General features: G+C 44.7%; 1 protein-coding gene across 8 annotated transcripts in view; it reads left to right on the forward strand.

Annotated features, from left to right (window-relative positions):
* Positions 1-22,800, forward strand: part of SGMS1 (sphingomyelin synthase 1) — a 1,111,197-nt gene that overhangs the window by 1,029,219 nt on the left and 59,178 nt on the right. For all 8 annotated transcript variants that reach the window (XM_086921962.1, XM_086921963.1, XM_086921964.1 and 5 more), the window contains one exon: positions 3,393-4,258. In XM_086921962.1, the coding sequence (XP_086778088.1) occupies positions 3,633-4,258 (626 nt within the window). In that variant the 5' untranslated portion in view covers positions 3,393-3,632. The remainder of the gene's footprint in view (positions 1-3,392; positions 4,259-22,800) is intronic.

Below are 22,800 nucleotides of genomic sequence, written 5' to 3' on the forward strand. Positions count from 1 at the left end.
CGGATCATTGAGATGTTTAACCCCTTCTGTGCTGATGACGAGCCTAGGCTCGTCATGCAGCACGGTGCTCGTGTGCTGGTGACGAGCCTAGGCTCGTCATGAGCCGTGGAACGCTCACACGTGGGGCTAATTTCCCCGCTGTGCTGAGCGTTCCATTGCGCGGGCGTGGTCATGACGAGCCCAGGCTCGTCACCAGCACACGAGCACCGTGCTGCATGACGAGCCTGGGCTCGTCATGAGCACAGCGGCGCCGTGCGCGGCCCCCCTCCCCCCCGCGCTGTGGGGAAATTAGCCCCGCAGCGAAGGGGTTAAAAGAACAATGAGAGATCTTGGTAGATTGTGATCATCTAGTGCATGTTCACTCTTATTATCAACAGAGTGAGCTTGTACCTGGATTTTGAGTCTGAATAAATCTCTCTGGGCCATGAAGTTGACATCTGTATTTAAAAGTGGTTAGACATTTATAATCCCCATGTACGTAAAGTAGTCCATTTGAATAATGAATGTGTATTGTCTGTGTAATCCCATTTTCTGGTCATTCAGAGAGTATATTATCAATTTGGGCCAGCTGACTGTTCAAACTTTGAGTGACGTCCAAACATTTTGAGTATAACCATGGTCTGGGTGAGATTAACTATTGCTGGCTCCGTGCCACTGCAAATGTAAAAAATAACTAAATCCCCCATGCAAATAAAAATGCTCTTGATGTACGAACATAGTAGCCTCTCCTCCCAAGGGTGATCTGATCCTCTTTATATCCGTACCATTCTAATCGATTGAATAATGGCTCTATGATGGGAGCATATGGCGATGTGGAAAGGACACAGCCTTCTCTGGGTTCCAGCTTGAACATGAAGGACTTAGACATTCACCAGTTGACCTGGTCTGCTTCTTACAGACCTATGTACATGCCAGTGTTTAAAATTCTACTCCGATCCCACTCTTTTCCATCACTTTCTTTTTAAAATCCCACCTTATTGATGACATTCAATGTTTAATGATCTGAAGTCCCTGATGCCCTTTGAGTTCTAAGTTATTGTATGGTCTACTCAGGTTCAGCTAAAGACATGTGCTTTGATAAAGGTAGATAAACGGCAATATCACTTGCAGTATAGTTGCTAAATATTTTTCTAAATATGTACCCATAGCATTACCTTCTATGATGATTAAAGTATTGCCTTTTTTTAAATAATCACTATCGTTGCCTTTCTATGGATTTACACATGCGCCCTCCCATACCATCTTTATTTTAATTTTACCATCGCATAGGTGTAGATCAGAGGTTTTTAAACGGTGATGCCTACTCCTCTTTGTGGGACATGTATCAAAAAATTTGAATAATAACTGTCACAATGCAAGCATGGACCTGAAAATGAGTCTGTAGAAAAAAAGACTAAAACAAGTTCAACCCATAGAATAATATTGTCAGTGTCATTTTGTGGGTTATTGTTCTTTGGACTTCTTTTGACAAGCGTTTGTGGTTTTAATGGGGACAACTTCCAAAGCAAGAGTTGTACAGTGTTCTGGAGCAAAAGAGCATTGTGGGTGCTGCACGAAAGCAAAGGAATGGAGCCCAGAGGGAGAAGACTAGCGGGACGGAAGAACTGCACGAGCCTTATGGGATGGTGCACTGCAGGAGACTCAAGAAAGGAAAGGGGGGCTTTACAGGAGACAGTCTAAAAGGAATGTCGAGAAATTCTGGAGGGAGAGTGCATGAATGGGAAAAGTGTATCAGTCAGATGCTAGGGAGAGTTCCTAAATCCCGGAGGAAGGGGATTCTGCAAAAACACGAACTCGGGGAGCACTGGGGAAGTACGTGGAGCGTGGGGCAAAGAAAGCTTCAGGAGTGCTGAGGGAGTAAGTGCAGGCTCATCGGTCTTCAGATTCCTCAAGTCTGGCGAAATGGAGAGGTTTTTAAAGGTGATCCTATGTAAATCAATAGCAAGAAATCTTTCTTTTCTAGTCGAGGCAGGTTTTCTGGGTAAGTTATCCCAGTCTGGGTAATGGGAAAGATTTTCTCGTTCAACAGGTGAAAATGAGCTCTTGCAAGGTAACACTTTTGAGATGAGGGTGAGTTGAGTGGAATGTCATGGAGGTAGGGTGTGTCACAGTGGGAGCAGGAATCGTATAGTGAAGCATGAGTCTCCTTAGTCCATTTTCTTGGAGTTGATCAATAGGCAACCGAAGATGGTGTGAGGTGCCAGCAATCTCGTATGATAGATTGCTGTGGTGTTGCTAAGATGAGTGGTCATAGTAGATGACCTAGGTAGATTCTGTGGGGAAAGGTTGAAGTGACAGTTAAAGGGACAGTTGGTGCGGACTTTAGTTATGAAGGACATACCAGCCTGCTCTTCCCTCTATATGAATAAACTACTTAATAATTTTACTACAGTCAGTGTGCCACTGCAGTTGCTATCCTGATGATCTGCAGTCAACCAGTATTTTTTGTTGCAAATATTTATGAATGTTCCATTCAGTGCTTGACATACCTTTGGTGCAGTCTAGCCATTTGGCACTGCTTGACGCTCCAGTTTGAAATGGTTGGTAAATATTCTATTTAATTTTCTGGGTCGTATAGGCCGTGACTGGACCCAAAAAAACAGTTCACACACTAGCCCTTTCAAGTTGAACCACTCTGGCATTGTCAAACTGCCCAAAAGGCCAGTTCGACACTGGTGCCATTTCATATAATTTTATTTTCTGTAGCCATGTAAAGCGGAGGTCCATAAGTGTGTTCCATTGGTTGAAGATCAATGCGTTATCTTAATTTCTTGGGACATTTTCACTATTGTTTCCTATAGCATTAACTCTTGATTGAATGTAGGAACCTTTTTATCCTTGGTTGACCTCCTATGCAGTAAATAACTTTCCATTCGTTTTACAGTGTTTCATGTATTTCTAATTAGTTAGTCCGAAATGTTGTCCCTCTATTTTATTGCAAAGCGGCAAGTGAACATCATTTTCATGCTCATCTTTCTGGGTCTCTAGTTGTGGTTAATGTTGGCATTGATTTAATATAGATGTGGTGTTCAACCACCCTAACATGTGTCATTTAGTATTAAATTGCAAGTAAAGTAAAAAAAAAAGTTATTTTACTTTTTGTTGTCCTAGTCCTAGTTTACAGCCCAGTGAGGTTTATGTATGTGCCTCTGTTTGGTACTTTTTATAAGCTGAAAACCATAATAAACAGCATGCCACTTTGTACTGGTATACAGGATAAATTGTTTCATTCTGGATTTCAGGTACTCTGGCATTTTTTTTAATTTTAATTAGACAGTGCATGAAGCTTGTAATCATCCTGTCACCCTTTCACATACTTTCATTGGTTTCTTAATATGTTTAATGAAATGCCCTAAGCGTAAGAATTTAAATCTTTCCCTTTCTCTCAACAGAAATGATAATTTGGATAAGAACATTTCAAGTACAATTCAGTGGTGCGTTTCCCAGCAAGATCAAAAGCTACATGAAGTGTTAAGAGTTTGGTTGCATCATTAAGAAGTTTACAGTCTACCTTTTTCTGCACGTTTAACAAGATGAGCACAGAAAGGCGAGGGTTTTTGCTGTACTGCAAAGAAAGAGACTGATATGTACTCTGGAGAAGATTGAGGACTGACAATTTGCCCATTAATAAGATGAAGGAAGTGGTACACTGGTCACCGAAAGAGGTGGCTACTTGGCTTACCGAGACGGGCATGCAAGAATATTCTGAGACTTTTCAGAATCTGAATGGGCAGAGCTTGCTAAAGCTAACAGAGGAGGACTTTAAGAGGCCACCATTATCGCGGGTTACTTCGGACAATGGTCAGCAGTTACTGGAGATGATAGAAACATTAAAGATTGAACACCACATTGAGGAACACAAGAATGGACATGCTAATGGGCATCTGAGTATTGGCACTGCTGTCCCAAACTGTGAGAACAGCTTCACCATCAAAAGCAAAAAGAATGGAATGCCAAATGGATACAGGAAGGAGATGGTTCATATTCCCATGCCAGAGCCAGAGCGATTAAATGCATTTCCTGCGGAATGGGGAAAAACGTTGCTGGCTTTTTCCTATGCAGTTTGTTGTTTCATCTTTACCTCCGTGATGATTTCGGTTGTCCATGAAAGAGTGCCTCCCTTGGAGGAACAACCTCCACTACCAGACACGTTTTTTGATTATTTTAACAGAGTGGAGTGGGCCTTTTCTATATGTGAAATCAATGGAATGGTCCTTGTGGGCGTGTGGCTAATCCAGTGGCTTTTTTTAAAACACAAGTAAGTTAGCCGTTTACGAAGTATTCAACGACCCTGTGTTGCCATATACGGGCTGGCTTGTACAAATGTCCAAAATAGTGCTTTAATCTAGAATTACTATATGTTATCACTCTCTTTGAATGCAGTTGAAAAAAATAACGTTGCAGGGTTAATACTTTACCATTATAAACTTGGGGTTTTACGAATTGCCAATGGTAATCAAATAACAGCTATTTCCTGGATGTGCTATTACTTGCTAGATGGTTTCATTCACGTTTTGCATGCTAAGCACTGTTGAGTAACTGCACATTGGAGTTTCCTACTGCAATTATCAGATTTTGAAGTGGTGCAAAACCAGTTTATGATGCATTACGACACAGGGTTACGCATTCAGTTTTGGGTTGTGATGCCATTCATTGCTTATACATTTGGGAATGCTTTTATTGCCAGACTTTTGAGTGCGGATGTGGGGGGTTTGGTGACGAGTGACTAGGGTGGAAGGTTCTTGTTGACTTCACAATTGGGACTAAGGTTTACTTGTGAAATGCGTCTCAAATCTTCAAGGCAATGATTATTATTAAATTGAATGTTTATCAGCTGCTGGGTACAGTTTGAATAATCCTGTTGAGGAAGGAAAGAAAGGCAAAAGTGGTTGGTTGGAAGAAAGTAGTAAATCGCGCACACAAATCCTTCACAGAATAATACAATTATTGGGGAGGACCCGGTAATGTGTAAACATTTACAGTTAACATTCCTTCCCCATGCTTGTAACAATTTGATAAACTAGAAAATAAGTCATTAAAGACTGTAAAATTGTGAATTTTGTTTACATTAGATCTGCTGCAAATTGCATTTCTTATTATCCAAAATGGTAAAGATGTCTTACGTTACTTCCCAGTCACGTCATTAAAAAAAGTTTCCTGGATTAATCTAGCCTGTCTCTTTAAGAATGTAATTTTCTTTGGTGCATGTTCACTTTTACAGACATGAATGTCTTTGTTGTCATAGTCCACACAGTCACACTCCCATAATTGTTCTCTTAAAGTAGATGAATTCAGGCATTTTACTGAAAGGTTAAATATGAAGCTGATGTGTTTCCTGTACTTTCATTTCATTGGTAGAGGCTTTGGTGCTGTGAAATCAAGATCATCCGATATCAATTCTATTTGGTATTTATTAGCTTGAAATCCGTTTTCTGGTGGTATTTGTTTGTCCGGTGTTGTATGCAGATGTCTTTCTTTACTTTCATGTGATTAAATGGTGCAGAATAACAATCAAAGTTTCTCACAACGCCACCCAACGATTGATTTTAGTGTAAATGTATTCACCATTCTTCCTCCGATTTGTGCTGATTTTTATGATAAAAGCCAGAACCGGCTTAAACTGCAAGGTGTTCCTTTTCTCTAGCTAAAGTAATGCTATAACTTCTTGCATGGAAATCTGAAGGTAGAGAATGGATAAATATACATGGTTGTGCTCTTGCAAATCAAGCAATGTCACTTGAACTGTTGATCCTGGAGTTAGATTGCCGTCCTGGCGCCCTATTATTTAATGGGCGCACTTTCCCTGTTTGTGTTCACGCATCTTAAAACCAGTGCACGAGGCGGAAACAGGGGAAGTGCACCCTATTTCATGGAATACGCTGTCCCCAGGGCAGCCGTGAACTCGCTCTGCCCTGGGAGCATCGCATTCAGGTGAGAAATGAAGCAGCAGATTTGAACCCCCTCTGTGTTTCACTATGCAGGCAGCAACCCGCCTGCACTTTTAAAGGGGAGTAGCAATCCCCTTGGAGGTGGATGCAGTGAGTGACTGCACTCGCCTTTATGGGGAGGTCTGGAGGGTCCTCATACAAATGAGAGAACGCCCTCGGAAGATTGGTATTGCAGCAGGAGTCACACAATCTTCTGAGGCACCTTCTGTAATACCAAAGGGCCCCGGAGGCACTCAAAGCGGATGCAAGCGCTTGTTGCACCCACGGGCCACTTCCATAATATGGCCCCTAGTAGCCAAAATCCATAATGATTGGTTCCTCCTTTACTTAGCCTAATAAATCAAGTGTTGGGGTTAAAAAGTGGTTTTCAACTGTGTCCGGAAGACCATGGACAACTGTAGATTTTGAGTAGTTTATGCTTCAACATGAGCGGCCCGTGCAGGTAGGAGCGGTGGGTTTGGGAGGGAGTCAATAGACGAGGTAAAATAAAACCACTTACCTTGCCCTCGCCACATCGCCAACTCGACTATCCAGTGAGCGCAAGGAAAGTGGTTTTCTTTGTTTTTTCTTTTATCTGTCCCTAGTCTGTCAACCATCCCCACTGCCCGAACCTCCCCCACTCCCCACCTCCCCCGCTGTACCACCCTACTGCTCTTGTCTGCACGGGCCACTCCTGTTCATTTTTGTCTAAATCCTCCTTATCTCTGACATCATGAAGGTGGTTTAGGAAAATGGTGGTACAATACTACAAAAGGTAGGTTCAGAAGCAACCTGTAACCCCCCCCCCCCCTGCTAGATAATTCCCCCATCAAAACAGGCTTTCAGCAAAAATCCCAACAAAATCGTTTCTCCCAACTCATTTTGCAACTTCATGAAATTCCAGATGTCACATTTCCACAAGCCTTCATATTGAGATGGCTTACAATATTTTTGTTTACGGCCTGCAAGGATTTCATTTTTCTTAAGGAAGGGAACTGGTCTTAAGCACGCACACGTTTTATATAGTATGAGTTGTTAACTGTCTATACTACTATTATAAAGAGAGAACAGAAACCTTTTGGCAAGGTAAACTCGGGAACCACAGCGCCAATCCACACACCCAATACATTGTTGTAATCCTCAGGGTGTGTAGATGGACATAGGCTGCATAAAATAAAAAAAAAGCGTAAATTAAAGTTTAAAAACAAAATAGTCCCCTAAAACAAGCGCCGGCCGCGACGTAGCGCTGACCGCGACCTACACCTGCGTGATGACGACAGGCGGGGAGGAGCGGCGACGAGTGGCGCGGCGGCTCAGGTGAGGCGGGAGGCGGTCCGGGCAATGTCGGGGCGGGCGGGGGCCCGGGAGTGGCGGTGAAGTCCGGAGCGCGGCTGAGGTAAGGCAGAGGCGGGAGGCAGGTGGGCGGGTGGGAGGCAGGTGGGCGGGCGGGAGGCAGGCGGGTGGGCAGGGGGCGGTATAGGCAATGTCGGAGCGGGCAGGCAGGGGCCGGTATAGGCAATGTCGGGGCGGGGGGGCGGGCGGGCGGGGGCCGGTATAGGCAATGTCGGGGCAGGTGGGCGAGGGCCCGGCCGGGACTAAACAAAAGCACAAAATGCTGCCCCCAGCCCCCTTCTGCCCCCGGGCAACGCCGGGACGGGCTGCTAGTAATAGTATAAATTTGTATGTGTAACCAAGTGCATAATTGAATAACTAAATAGTGGGTGCATCATTGCATATTTATCAGCTGTTAATATGGTAGTTGAAGAACAGCCCTGAACAGACACTTCCAAAAACAATGTTAACACATATTAGGCATCAGTAATCATGGACACTCCTAAGCTAATTCTACTTTGTTTTGGGTTTTAGTAATTGCAGCAGCATCCTTGGCCCGCTTAAAAAATGAATATTCCTATACCGAGAGATTGATCAGATTTACCAAAAAATGATTTTATGCTTCTGTTTAAATAAGTCGATCTGAATCTCTTTACCTCAATAATGCAAGGTTTTCCATCGAATTAGATCTGATCAAAAGAAAGGGTCTACAGCTAGAATAGTAATGGAACGAGAAAAGAACACAACATGCTGCTTTGCAAAATTGCCGTTATGACCCTATGCCCATTTAATTTGCCTTGTTTGTGGTGAATTACTCAGATTTATTCAGTATTCCTTGGTGGCGCTACCTATTGTGTAAGTCCTTGGCCACATTCTTCCTGCACAGCATTTTAGCTTTCTTTTTTTTACAGTTAGTGTGGTCTTCTTGCTGGAATTGTCCAGCTGCCAATCGGTTAAAAAAAGAGGACGTTTGCAAGCCTATAACCCAGTACAAACCACAGCATGCAGATGTTTGATAAACAGAGCCTGCACTTTTTTCCAAACTTCAGCTGGGAATGAATTTGCCACTTAATCGTACAGTGTTAAGGGACCCAAAATATTTTTACCAAAACAATAGTAACAACTAAGGAGGAGTCCGTACCACATACCTGTTGAAGACACACTCCCGATTGCACTTGCTCAGAATAAAATAACAACAAAATAAATGTTACTCTGGGACTAGAAAAGATGCAAACCTTTCCACAGAAAATACTCTTGTAACCAACAAAATTAGGCTTCAGAAGGTCTCCAAGTTTTGTACGACGGGAAGAAGTAACAAAAGGGAGTTTTGTGCAAATATTCAGTTTGTTGCCGAGTAACTTCCCTGGTCCTAATATCAGTCCATTCGAGCACTCCACTTTCAATAGAAAGGGCAGCTGCACCCATTATATTTTGCATCACACTTCCAAATCTTCTCAAGCTCTAACTGAAATTTTCTCCTACGTCCAGCCCACATTGGTTATCTTCCAAGGCACTAGTGCCAGCAGTAAAATGGCTCACACTTGAAAATGTGGAGCCTTTAAAATCATAAACATGAGATCCATTTGCTCTGCCCGCATAGTGAAAGCCAAAGGATCCGATGCCCCCCAGTGAAGCGGTAAGACAGCCAAGTGTTGAAAAAGAAGAAAAAAATATGTTCACAAATGTGCCTAAATCTAACCTATTAAAATCATCAGAAAGTGAAAATGAATCCGTAATTAAAGAATTTCTTAGATGATTGTGCAGTAGTCAAATGTGGTAAAAGTTACCTTCATGGATAATTGAGTAGGTGCATTAAACTGAGGAAGCTCAACTCTACTCTGAGTAATTGATGGGCCATTGAAAGAACTGTGTGATCTATGGAATCCGCTATATTGTGTAAATGTAACTCAGTTGGAAGGTGTTGGCTAGCCCCCTATTACTTTAAGTATCCATGGAATTCTCAAATACAAGCTAATCAGTTTGCCATTGCTCACAAAGGAGTGACCGCTAGTACAGAGGGTAATTATGTAAAAGCACATCAAGTCTGAGTGGAGGAGTTTCATCATAAGGATACCAGGCAAAACCAAAATTTACGATAAAGCATTGCCAGAAAAGCAATGATAGATTAATTATAGCCTTAAATTGAAAGCATGAGTAAGGTATACTCCTATATGGGTGAATATGAACCTGCATAATAGTCAGTGAACCTATGGAAAACTTGGTTTGGGGAGGTAAAAAGGCACAGGCTACCCTGAAGTACTAGGAACAAGCATTTACAATGCAACGGTTTCGCCTTTGCAAAAGTTAGAGCTATTGGCATTTTAAATGACAACATTTTTATTTATGTGTTGGTTTTGAAAACAGATAAATAAATGGCATTGTCATTTACAATGCCAATAGCTTAATCTCTCGCAAATGCCACACACACCCACAGAGCCCCCCCTACACACCCACAGAGACCCCCCCCCCACACACACAGAGCCCCCCCCCACACAGAGCCCCCCCCCCCCCCACACAGAGCCCCCCCCCCCCCATACACCCTCTGACCCCTTCTGGCTCACATCAACAAACCCAACATCTGCGAGAGGCGCTAGACTGTCGGGGATTTACGTGAGCTGTGGGAAGTCCGGGTGTTTGTATTCAGGGAGCAGGTGAACACAAAAGACCCCCGCTGCTGCCTCATTTAATTCACTACCACCAGCAAGGGCGCCAGGACCTGCCCGCTGGTCACCGGTGCCCAGTCCTGCCCGCTGGATGGGAGGTGAGTTGAGTAAGGGAGTGCCCCGCGCCCTCCTGCACAGCACTGCGCTCCCACTACGGCCCCCCAACACTGCGCGATGTTTAGATGCGACATGTGGAATTTCACGGGCCCTCGGCCCCGGAGCTTGGACACTGCGAGCTAGTGTCTGTGGGCTCAGCACTCAGCAGATAAAGCCCCCATTAATAAGCACCAGGGCGTCATCAGAGCGCAGTGCATTGTGGGGCACCAGTGCGCACCGACAGTTATTTTTATGTGTGAATACGTAAGTTTTCGAACTCAAATTGCCTTGATAGGTGTAGATTTCTCGAAGTGTTGACTTGTTTGTAAACGTGCATAAATGTACAACGTATTATTTCCGATGATTAACATTTCGAACAGTGTATGTGTAATGTGGAGTGGTGTGGCTCACTGGTTAGAGGCGGCAGACCCGGAAGCAGAGAACGGCCCGGGACCAGGGTTCAATTCCTGACGCAGCAGGGTCGTGGACCAGGGTCAGCGGACTCGATAATTCTCTCCTCAGTGCCTACTCTATCCAGGGATCACACTCTGCAACTCTGGGAATTAGCTTGCCTTATCTCTACAACGGCCCCCCACATTCGCCGGGGATGCCTGGTTTCACCTTGGAGATACCCAGTAGGGACCATCTCGCAGGGATAGCCAGGACGGGTTCCCCAGCAGTCTACAGCGCCACGACGCCTCAGGGCAGCAGTGCGCTTTACAAGACCCATACATTACATACATTAATAGACGGTTGATGACGCAATCATCAGGAGTGGTTAACATAAGCAAAGTGTTTGAATACAGAGTGAAAGGAAGAACATGGCTGAGCTGTGAAAGGTAACAACGAGGACGCACAGTCCACTAAGCACAACTGAAAATATAGAAGTGCACAGGTGAACGCCAGAGGCACGGTCCCAGCAGGTAGGAGAACCAGTCTCGAAATGCTGTAAAGAACGGTTTTGGTGACACAAGGTATATTTTGGCCGGCTCCAAGTTACGAGGGGGAATTTGACTGGTCAGGGACAGTGGCTTTATATACCAGGGCCAACACTTAAGATGTTGACATGACTCAATGGTAAATTCTCTCGCTGCAGAGATTTGTACGTTTGGTGCAGTTGAAAGGATCAACATTGGGTGCTGCCAACTAAGTCTTTTAAACATCTGAAGTCAATAAAGTGTACTGCTGTTTTCAGTTGATAGATAATGCAACCTTTTATTCGGGTGCCGAGAGGCAATGAAGTTTGTCGTATGCTCTGTACCCATGGTTTGTACAAGGTAAGCGGATGGAGGGTACATTTAAGAGAATTAAAAAGATATTCCTGAACAACCCACACACACTGTGAAAAGAGCACACACCTGTCGTGAGTTGCCTCATATAAAACACGCCTCAAATGAAACTGCCTCATGGCACTGTCCCTGAACAACCCACACACACTGTGAAAAGAGCACACACCTGTGGTGAGTTGCCTTGTATAAAACACGCCTCAAATGAAACTGCCTCATGGCACTGTAGTTTTGGTGAAAAGTACTGAAATTAGAGGACTGGAGCCAGAAGTCATCTGTGACAGTGCACCTCGGTGACTCGGCGGGCGGACCGCCGCTGCTAATGACTTGCTCGGTGCGAGCGAGGCTGCTCTATTTTCAGGATAATGCTCTATGCAATCCTGGCGCCCGCCTCTCAGCAGTCAGGGGCTAATCAGCCGGCGAAGCGCCGTGCAATCAAGGACAAAGAGCCCCTGATGGATCGCCGGTCTCCTTTTCGGTTTCCTGCTGCTCAAAAAGTGACCATCAAAACCAGGTCGGAGAGGCAGAATGAGCAATAAGCATTTACAAAAACATGTAGGAAAATTAAAAAACTTACCTCCGGGAGACGGCTCGGAGTAGGGAGCGGGTCAGGTCTGCGTCCTCACAGGGAGAGCCGTCCGGCTGGTGTGATGAAGGATGCCGAAGGAAAAAGAAAAAAAAATCCCGCCCATCGCCGCATGACGTGGGCAAAAAGAGAAAAATTCTACGGAACGCCCACCAATCGCCTCGAACAATGACGGACGCCTCTCTGTTCCAATGGCTAGCCTCCATTTATGGAGCTAGCCAATGGAACAGAGAGGCCGGACAAAGCCCCATACTAGTTAACAAAAGTACGCTGCTGCGCAGCTGTTCGCCAGGAGAAACCTAAAAAGCATGAAGTCAGAGTTCCGTGTAGGTTGGGTTGACTGCTGAACTGTATGAGAAGTTGAGACTATGATAGTCTGGAAAATCCTACTGTGAAACGGTGGGGCATTAGTGGGAATTTTAAGGCAAAGCATGTTGGCTGGGGATATGAGGATTTAAGAGTGGCAAACACCTTGCTTTCTTGCCTCAATATGAACAAGCGCAAAGCCTGAGAGTTATGACTAGATTTTTCAATGAGTTAGGGAGGGACCTAAAAGGGGCTTATGAGGATTTAGAGACCTTTAACTTCCTCCATATATAAAGCCATAGCTTCGGACCTATCCCAGATCCCCAGTGTTTGTAGGGTTTTCCATTGCACGGTGATGGTGCGCTTCACAGGATTAGGGACAGATCGAGGAAAAGGACAGCTGTTTTAAGTTTCCTAGGCCTTTTGTAAATGCCAAGAGTTCCAGCCTCCCACAAGTCCACCCTGTGCAGGCCAGTGATTAATAATAGTCTGTGTCTCCTTACCCCAGTATGACTCTAAGTGAGGACAGCATATGTTAGTATCTGCCTCTGGGGCACCATATCTGGAACGTTTTCGAGGCTTCGGGGGTTGTAACGAGATCTGGGTATGGCCAATAAGGTACAGATGCGGCGCGTTTCTTGGACCCCAAGATTCACAATCACATAAGCACTCTTGCATATACCATTCATACGATTTGTTGGTTGAAGTTTTAAATACTGTTTCTGAATAAAAGTTTTGAAAAAGGTGTTGACACTCTTCAGTGTATTAATTTCATTTATTTTTCATGAAATTATTTGTTCATACGCCTATTTCTCATAATTCAAATCCTCCTGATTTTTACGAAAATGAATCAACTTTTCACAATGCCCGATGCATTTCGAGCTCACAGCTCTTCCTCAGGGGACTTTTTATCTGAACGCTTTCTGAACTGCCTTATCCATTTGGCGTATATGTGTTCATTCATTCCGTCTCACTAGTCTCGACTAGTGAGACGGAATGAATGAACACATATACGCCAAATGGATAAGGCAGTTCAGAAAGCGTTCAGATAAAAAGTCCCCTGAGGAAGAGCTGTGAGCTCGAAATGCATCGGGCACTGTGAAAAGTTGATTCATTTTCGTAAAAATCAGGAGGATTTGAATTGTTATGAGAAATGGGCGTATGAACAAATAATTTCATGAAAAATAAATGAAATTAACACACTGAAGAGTGTCAACACCTTTTCAAAACTTTTATTCAGAAACAGTATTTAAAACTTCAACCAACAAATCGTACGAATGGTATATGCAGGAGTGCTTATGTGATTGTGAATCTTGGGGTCCAAGAAACGCGCATCTGTATCTATATTTAGCCCTGAGGCTCAGTAGGGGATTCACATTAAGCACCAACTACACTTTGAAACTTTACTCAAACTGATTACAGTATCGATCGAACACACATGAGTGCGGAGTCACTTTCCAATTGGTTTTGATATGGCCAATAAGGGCCATGATCAACCAGGTGACTAGTCTTCATCCATTTCCTCATTGCTTGTAATGAATTTAAGTTGATGGATGGCTGACTCAGATTCTACTACCCCCCCCCCCCCACACTTACCACAGATGATACAACACTGAAGACCACATACAAGAAACCCCCCATGGTTATCACATTGCTCCCCTAAGGCTTGAAGGTGCATGAGTAGTCTTCCCTAAAAAGATTGCCCAAGTTGGAGATTCCTGCCTGATCCCTGGGCTGCAGATAAAGCAAACATCCCAGTCCTTTAGGAAGCCCCAGAAGAGGTGTAATGGGAGGATAGGAAAGTGAGTCTCCTGTTAATACATTGGCCCCTAAGGATTTCTGAACAACCACTAGGAGGTGTGGAATGTCACCTTTTGGGCATGCCCCTGTGGCACGTCAAGGCCAGGATATCAACCGATCAAAGGGGGGTAGGGAGTGCTCGTGTCTTCAAGGAAGTGTGCTGACAGCCAGTAAGACAGCCATTGCTCATGGGCGGCCAAAAACTGAACTCCAAATTGGGAATACTAAGGCGTCCCGTATCTGGAGGATGCTGTAATTGGGAACTGCCTCCCTATGGCAGCAGTTATGCCAGAACTGTTCACGGAGCAGCTTATCAAAGTGTTGAAACAATTTGCCAAACAGGTGCTATGGTGGTGTTGGTCAAATGGTAGAGAAGGCGCAGAAGCATCACTATCTTCAAGACTGCCATCCTGCCCATACCGATAAGCAAAGGGATCGCCAGAAGGCAACTTGCACCTGGATGGATGACACTACAGCGGTGAGCATTACCTTCAAGGTGGTTCAGCTCAGCATAAAATGTATGACTCCTCTAAGTTTAAGAAGGAGGTATCCTTCGACCTCACTGGAACAGCCCCTAGATCCAAGCGTACCTTATCAACAGTAGGGGGAAAGGGCAGGATTTGTTTTAACTCGCTCTCCTACACGATCTTGTTCCGAAAGATCTTAAGAGATGGGCTATACAGGAGTGGCAGACCCTTACAGCACATCATTGCATATAATGTTGGCTACCTAACATTGTCCTTTACTATCCAGAGACAAAACTTTGTAATTGCCATGCACCCTTTTTATTTTATTTCTTGCTTTCTCCTGCGTCTAATTTCTAACTAGTTACTACTGATCATTTAGAGGCTGTGACTTAGCTGAAGGTGTGGTATATAGAAATTTAAACTCTTCTAATACGTAGCTGAAAATAGCATTATGTACAAAAGTATGAATTCCATACGCTAAACGACTTTATGTAGCAATTCTAAACTGATAACCTACAAAATCTGTATCATAAGACACCAAGCCTAAAATCGAAAACTTCATTGGGTTTCTGTAACATTGAGAGAAGGTCTTTTCTAAGACAGAAGAGGTCCTCATCCATCTGAGTGGCAAGCTTTATCATCGGGTTTCTCCACACCATGATTCCCTGAAGGTCAACATGTTTGGTTATCTCTGGGGGACTTTTGAGGAAAATTGTATGCCTCCATACTAGTGAGCTAGATGGAACCCAAGAAGTTAAAAATGTGTGAGGGATAGTTACTGTTGCAGATATATATTTGAAACACCCACCACACGAGTAAAACAGTGTGCTGAAGAGTCTGTGCAATGCAAACTCTTAGTTTGGTGTCAACATGGTTCTGCCCCTTGATCTAAGGCTCTCTCTGGGCCAGAGCTATGTCCTCCCATGTCTGTCCTAACCTACTACTTAGGTGTTGGTGGTCTAATCTTGTGTCAATCAAAAAAGGAAATAATAGAAAGGAAAACTCTGATCAATCCATGGAATGGTGGAGCTCCCGGTCTTCTGGCCTGTAAAATGCACAGAGAACAGATGTTTGAATTATTTAATGGTAATACACCAAATTGTCTTGTCCACACTGCTCAGCCATTAATACATGCTTGTCTTTTGTTATAGATATTGTGATTGGTAAGAGGCACCAGTCACGCTTTGAAAAAAATCACAGCCGCTCTCTCCCTCTTTGTAGATATAAACCACAGAATCCGCCATCTGAATTATTTGAGAACGAACAAGGGCAACCCGACATTTTAATGGAGTGGTCTGTGATTCTTCACATTCAAAAAATGTTCAGTTATTGCAAATCATTTCTCAGATGATACTTGCACTGCCTATTCATTGCATCGCCAAAACAGAATGTATACAGGACCATCTACCCTCTGATCCATTGATCTTTTTTCATTGACATTTTGTTTCCACCATAGCATACAGCAGGGGGCATCTGGTCTGCGTCTTAAAGCCAATGGCTCTCTTGCACGGAGTGACAGCATTCTGACTGATCAAATTACCCTGAAAAGAAGAGCATATCAGAGCCAGGGACTGCCCAATACTTTATTTTGCCAGTGCTTTTTCATTTTCATTCTTTAGCCTTTTATATTTTTGGGTCATCCCACTTTGTTTAAACTATGTCTTCAGGGTTCGGTAATTCAACGCCAACAGTACCATTATTTTCCCCTCTGGTAATCCTATTTTTCTGTGATGTGCATTCAAACTAAAGATTTCCAAGTGTATTCTAGATATTCCTGCCTGCTAGCAAGAATGCATACATTCCAATATAAATTGGATGTGACGGTTATTTATTTTTTCAAGCTTGCGACCTCCCTTTTTTTCTGTGGCATGTTCTCCTATTTTAATGTTTGTGGCACATGCTTGAATTGTTTTTCCATTATCTATTGCATCAGCTTGGCAGTCAGACCAATTAATATTTCCTGTGCTTGAAGTTAATGGTATGGGGGCTATATTTTTCATCACCAGTTTTCAATCAAATTGAGTGATTTGGTGTTTTTAATGTCATGTGGATTAAACGTTATTAATTTATCAAAAAGAACGTCAAGGATCATAATTTTTTTTTGTCATTGAGGTAGACCCCCGCATGGAAGGCCATGCGACAGGAGACTGGCATTGATTTGAGTAAAATCATTACAACGGAATCAAGACTATTGCACAGAAAAATGCTGCTCCAGTCACTAGTTCATCTGGCCGTGTTTCATGTCAATTTTGCTCTAAGGCATTCGTGTTACGTTGCCGATTGTAGAGGTCGGTGTGAAAGGGTCACCAGTCTGCCATCACAATTGGAAAAGATGGCTCATCTGTTGGTGAAGGGGTTGGCTAGAACTATCACTTTGCCCAGGCTAGAAAAATGCTTGAATTGGGCCTCGGTGCCAAGAGGGTTGGTAGCCAAAGCCAATATGCTGCCATAGACTGCTTAGGATGAAGTGGCCAACACCAACTCTCTGAGGAATCCAGAAGGATCCATGCTACTGCTGCCCCTTAGCCACAGTCGCCAATATTCATCTCTAATGGCCACTTTGTTTCCTCCGTGTCCGTGAGAATCCGAACCTCGTGTTTTTGTATCATAAAGGGCAAGCGGAGGATGTATGTGGTGAGGGAATTGGCCACGTTCCTAACACCACAGAACCGCTCCCGGTTGATAGATTGACCTTGGCGAGCACGGAGCTGTATATTGGGAAGCGATGATTGACAGGTGCTCCGAGGGAGTGAAATGCATTCTGTATTTACCAATTGTGCTTACTCCTTTATCTCCCCACTGATGGAAAGTGGAAACTGAGCTGGACGGCGAGTGACGATCAGCAAGTTGTTACACCGCCCAGCTGCGCGGGAGAAGAACGGAGGCTTGCACCAGCATCAAGTTGTTATGGAAAATTCCAGGGTTCATGAATTGGATTTCTGCCATTAAAGTTACCAAGCTCCGTGGTCATTTAAAAATAAATAACATTGTAGGCCCATGAATTGTGCCCGCAGGGTGCTCTCTTTCATGTTGCCTGCCAACCTCTGGTGACCTTTAGCGTGTCACGTACAACGTGCATCCTGGGCAGCCCTCCATTTTCAGGGTGGAAGTCTTTCATTTCAAAGCTGGTAATCCCTTGAAAAGCATCCCCTGACTGACAGCAGCGCGCCTCCTCTGTTGGCGCTGCAGTGCCGTCCCGTGTCGCAGTAATATTCACCTGATTGCTTTGGCAACAGAATAAACAAAGGAAAGACAAAGGCCAGGAAATGGCTGCTGTATGTTGTTCTTGTCCGCTTGAATTTCCTGTTCGATAAATAGTGCCCTTCTTTACTCTTTTGTTAACACTTAATATTCAACTTGGATTAAACAAGTGCGTGCTGATTCGTGGGTTGTACATGATCATGTTTTTATGCTACACGTTTGCTGTTTCGGGATGCTCTAAACGATAGGTGTTATTATTACCCAGTTTAAAAGAACTTAATTTATTGACCTTGGAAGGATGAAAAACTGAGCTACTTGATTTCTACATAACACCATAACGCAAGATATGCAGTATGGCCGTGTTTTCCTTGAAGTGGGTGTACGCGTGAGAACATACGCGAGTACTTGCAAAGCAATTTGCTGGCAGCTGCCCGCAGGGCTTTAAGTGGGCCGGGTCTGAGCACCGGCAGTTATTTTTAGGGGGCCTGGAACCGGGTCTCTATCGGGCTCTGTTTTCAGGCCTTCAAAGGAAGTCCGTTTTCTTTTTCTTTTTACTTGACAGCAGTGAGAGCATGCACGTGATGTGCCCATGCTCACAAACAACTTCAGAAGAACTGACGTCTTACTTTTTCACAGCGCCCCTTACCGCGCTTTCACTTTTACAGTAGCTGGTGTGCTGTCCCCGAACTCACAACACTCCCTCTCCAGTCTCCTCGCCCCCACTACTCGGCAGCAGAAGCCAGGAGTAGCAGTGCCACCGGGTCACGACACGACTCCATCTTGCAGGAAGACGAGCAGTAGGCAACTGCGTGGTAACTGGCACAGGATCATCTAAAAGTCCTTGGAATTAATTTTGTGCATGTGAAGAAGCGTTTCTTAACCTTGCATTCCAACCTCCATAACTGATCACAAAACTACCCCAAAGCAGTGTGTCCAAATAGAACAGCCTTTTCATTTAATGACTGTGCTTTTTCTTTGTCTTGGATCAGAAAGGCACAACACCAAACCCTCAAATATTATTCAAACATACGAGTGTGCTTCCTTCGCCGTATTATTTGATATAAAGTGATGAGCATAATTTGGGCAGACACTTGAAAAACAACGTGCAGGCAGTAAATAAACATTCATACCGCCAGCCGAAAAACCACAGTCACCCCTTCCTCTGCCCCCACCTGCTGCAACTGCTTCGCACTTCGGTACCGGCTGCAACAAAAATGAAAAGTACATTTGGGTGGTTCCTTTCACCAAGTGTATTTCTGCCTAGGTTTGGACAGTTTCACAATTATTTCGGATCTAGTCACTTTGCACCAGGGGCGGCTGGTGACATTTGAAAGTGGTGAGGCGTAAACTAATTTGCATATTGCACCGCAGCGATCGAGCGCAGTGAGCGAGCCCGAACCACCTTGCATCCATCCATACATCATTCATGCATCCACCCATCCATCCACCCACCCTGCATACATCATTCATTCATGCATCCACCCATCCATCCATCATGCATCCGCCCATCATGCATGCATGCATCCACCCATCATTCATGCATCCACCCATCCATCCATCCACCCACCCATCCTGCATCCATACATCATTCATTCATGCACCCACCCATCCATCCATCCATCCATCCACCCATCCATCCATCCATCCATCATGCATCCACCCATCATGCATGCATCCATCCATACATCATTCATGCATCCATCCACCCATCCATCCATCATGCATCCACCCATCATGCATGCATCCACCCATCCATCCACCCATCCATCCTGCATCCATACATCATTCATTCATGCATCCACCCATCCATCCATCCTGCATCCATCATTCATGCATGCATCCATCCATCCACCCATTATGCATGCACCTATCCACCCACCCATCCACCCACCCATCCACCGAACAATCATTAATGCACCCACCCTGCATCCATCCATCATTCATGTATTTACACATTTCTGCAGCAGATGCTTTAACACACTGAACTATCGCAAGTCATTTGTGCAAGCTAAACACCGAAAAACACACTCTTACCTTGCTGCCGGTCCCGCACACGTCACAGGCTCACAGCGCCCCTGGCCAATCCTGGCGCCAGGGGCACAGGTACCCTCTCGCCCGCAGCACGCCCATTAGGGCTCCTGATGGGCATGCGCAACGCCGCCAAAACACAAGTGCGCATGCGTGGGCACGGGTAAAAATTCACCCTCAGTCCCCACGCATGCGTACTTGTGTTGCCGTCTGTACATTATCATGTCAATGAATCAACATGACGCCCGCTCGGCGGTCTGACGTCATGTTGATTCATTGACATGATTGTCATGAGGGAGCTGCGGGCGGCGTTGGGCAGGGGGGGCTACGCCCCCACGCCCCAATGGACGAACCGCGCCTGCTTTGCACCCTTCCTATTGTACCTGTGATCCCTTTGTTAACAGCGCGTGCAGAGATGGGGTAAGCTAATGCTGAACAGCCTCACCCCCATTTTGAAAAGGATTGACAGCGAATGAAGAAAAGCAAAGATGTGCACCTGCCCTTTGGGACAGGAGTGGGGTGGTGACAGGAGTTTTTTTGTGCTTGGGGACTCCATTTGATTTCATGGAAATAGAAAACTTCACGTACCTACTACCTACAGAACGGATGTTTGCTGCGAAGTGCTGGTACTCTCTCTCTCCCCTTCAAGTTACAAAAGTGTGGGCACTCTGTACAGGAGAGCACATGCCCGTTTGAAGCACTGGATAGTAAATGAAACTTTCCCTGCCAATGACACACAAAAAAGGCCCCCTACATCCTAGCACTCAAACAAAGCTAATGTGTGCTACATTACTTTGACATATGTCAAGGCTTAGTTTGAGCCCTAGAGTCAGGCAGTTTTAAAAGTGCATTTGTTTCATGTACTTTGTGCAACACATTATTGCTGATATAAGGTGCTTAATGTAACTGCTCATTCTCAGTTTTGGTTGGCAGAGCACGGTTTGTGTTGTATGTTTGGTACAGGGCTTTAAGTGGGCCGGGTCTGTCCGGGTCTGAGCACTGGCAGTTATTTTCAGGGGGCTTCAAAATGGGTCTCTATCAGGCTCTATTTTCAGGCCTCCAAAGGTAGTCTGTTTTCTTTTTTTTTTTTCCTCGACTGCAGTGAGTGCATGCACATCGATGTGCGCATGTTCATTTTGCTCACCACTGAGTAGCGGAGGTAGTGAGCATGCCAGGTGAGCCGCGTTGTAGGAGGAACGCAGCTTTAGAGAGCCATTTTCTCTCAGGATTTCCCTTCCTGCAGCGCATGTGCAACGTCGTAGTGGTGCCAGCCTTCACTTCATGGGATGATTAGGAGAGAGACGACCACAGGCAGGCCGCTCCAGCACAACCCTGCTCTGACTTTTCACACTGAGCGTCAAGGCTGCAGTGTAATCAAGCAATAATTGAAACGCAGAGAGAGGAACTAGTCTGCGTGATCCTGCCCCAGCCCTAACACATTGCTAGTTATCTTGATTCAGACCACGCCCCTACTTGGATTGGCCACGCCCCTTTAAGTGGTTTTCCCCGCCCATTTTAGAGCACCCCAAGTTTTTTTTTCCCACTTAAAGCCCTGGCTGCCCGGATGAATGAATACTCCTCTTCCTATGAGCTGTGTGACTGAATATGTCGGTGATCTTCTTCCAACAAGTGCATTCTATTAGACGTTATAGGTTCCACTCACCCCCTTTAAAATCTGTCCTTGTCATGCTGTTACGGCATGGAGAGAGTGTGTCATGCCAGGTAAAATAGGTATACAGTAAGGCATTTGTGTGTCCGAGTCAATAAGTTCCTTACCGAATGATTCCTTCTTTTTATTTTATTTAACACATTTATTGAGTTTGAGAGACAAAAACAGTGACATGGCATACAGTGATTGTAATCCTTTAATACAGGGTCAGCTCTACAGAGTATCAGTCGAAACCACGTGCATGCCTTTATCTAGGGGAAATTACCCTTTGTCCTATACAGCACGAAATACTGCATAGTGCTTTACCGTGTAATTGCAGTGGTATTGATTGAGATTTAGATATATAAACGTTTGGTGTGCTCTCTTAGACACATCACCACACAAAGTATATTTCGAGTTCTTCCCAGTTCTACCTCTTTTCCTTTGAATTTTATTCACCTGCTCCACATTTTAGGTGCTTGTGTGGCAACCCCCCATTTTGTATATTAGTATTTCTAGTGACTTGCAGTGTTCCAGTACGAGTCTCCGGGTTCGGTGGTTCTCATGGTCTTATCTTTGACACGAACTCTCCTAGTCCACCACTTGACCCAGGTACAGCAAAGCTAGCTTACGATTTGCGTCCCAAAAAATGGATAAGGGAAGTAGGGCAAGCCTAGGCTTTGTAGCAAATAGGACACGTTACAACGCATGCCTTTACAACACAGTCATTAAAATGACCGCGTTGTTACGGCGCATACCATTACAACGACTTGCTGTAGGGGGGGCGCTGGACCTTGGAGTGGGAATAGTAAATTATTCTATTCCAGTCTTTGCAACAGCAGGGAAGGTGTTGGACTTTATATCGAACACCTTCTGCCCCCTAAAACAAGTCGTTGTAACGACTTGCGTTGAAATGGGATGCAATGTAACAAAGCAGTAGTTGAAATGACAGTGTTGTAATGGCATGCGTTGTATCCACTTTGTTGTAAACTATGTTTACCCTTTGTTGCACTCCCTATCAGACAAACCATGTGTCACCATGAGTCTGAAGTTCCCTGCTTACCATGGCATCTCAGTCATGAAAATCCATTGTTATTTGACATGTGGTGTTTGACCAGCAAATGTATTTAAGTTGAATAAGACTGAATTGAGTGGCTGTAGTTGCTTCGCCCTGCACCATTCCTGTAGTAGGGGATCTCTGTGTATAGTCCTAATCTTGTGAATAGCCGCCCACGTGCGTGGATCTCGGAGCAATCAAAATAGTCTCTTAACCCCTTCGATGCTCATGACGAGCTCAGCTCGTCATGAGGTACACCTTTCGTGTGCTCATGACGAGCTGAGCTCGTCATGTAAAGGGAATTCAGCAAATATCAGCACAGGAGGGGGATCAGCTTAGCACCCAAGGTGATAAGTGGTCTTCTTCTGCAGTCCTGCATAGACACTTAAGAGAAAAGCCAAAT

The sequence above is a fragment of the Lissotriton vulgaris genome, chromosome 5 (assembly GCF_964263255.1).
Source record: "Lissotriton vulgaris chromosome 5, aLisVul1.2, whole genome shotgun sequence".
In the NCBI taxonomy this organism is placed as follows: domain Eukaryota; kingdom Metazoa; phylum Chordata; class Amphibia; order Caudata; family Salamandridae; genus Lissotriton; species Lissotriton vulgaris.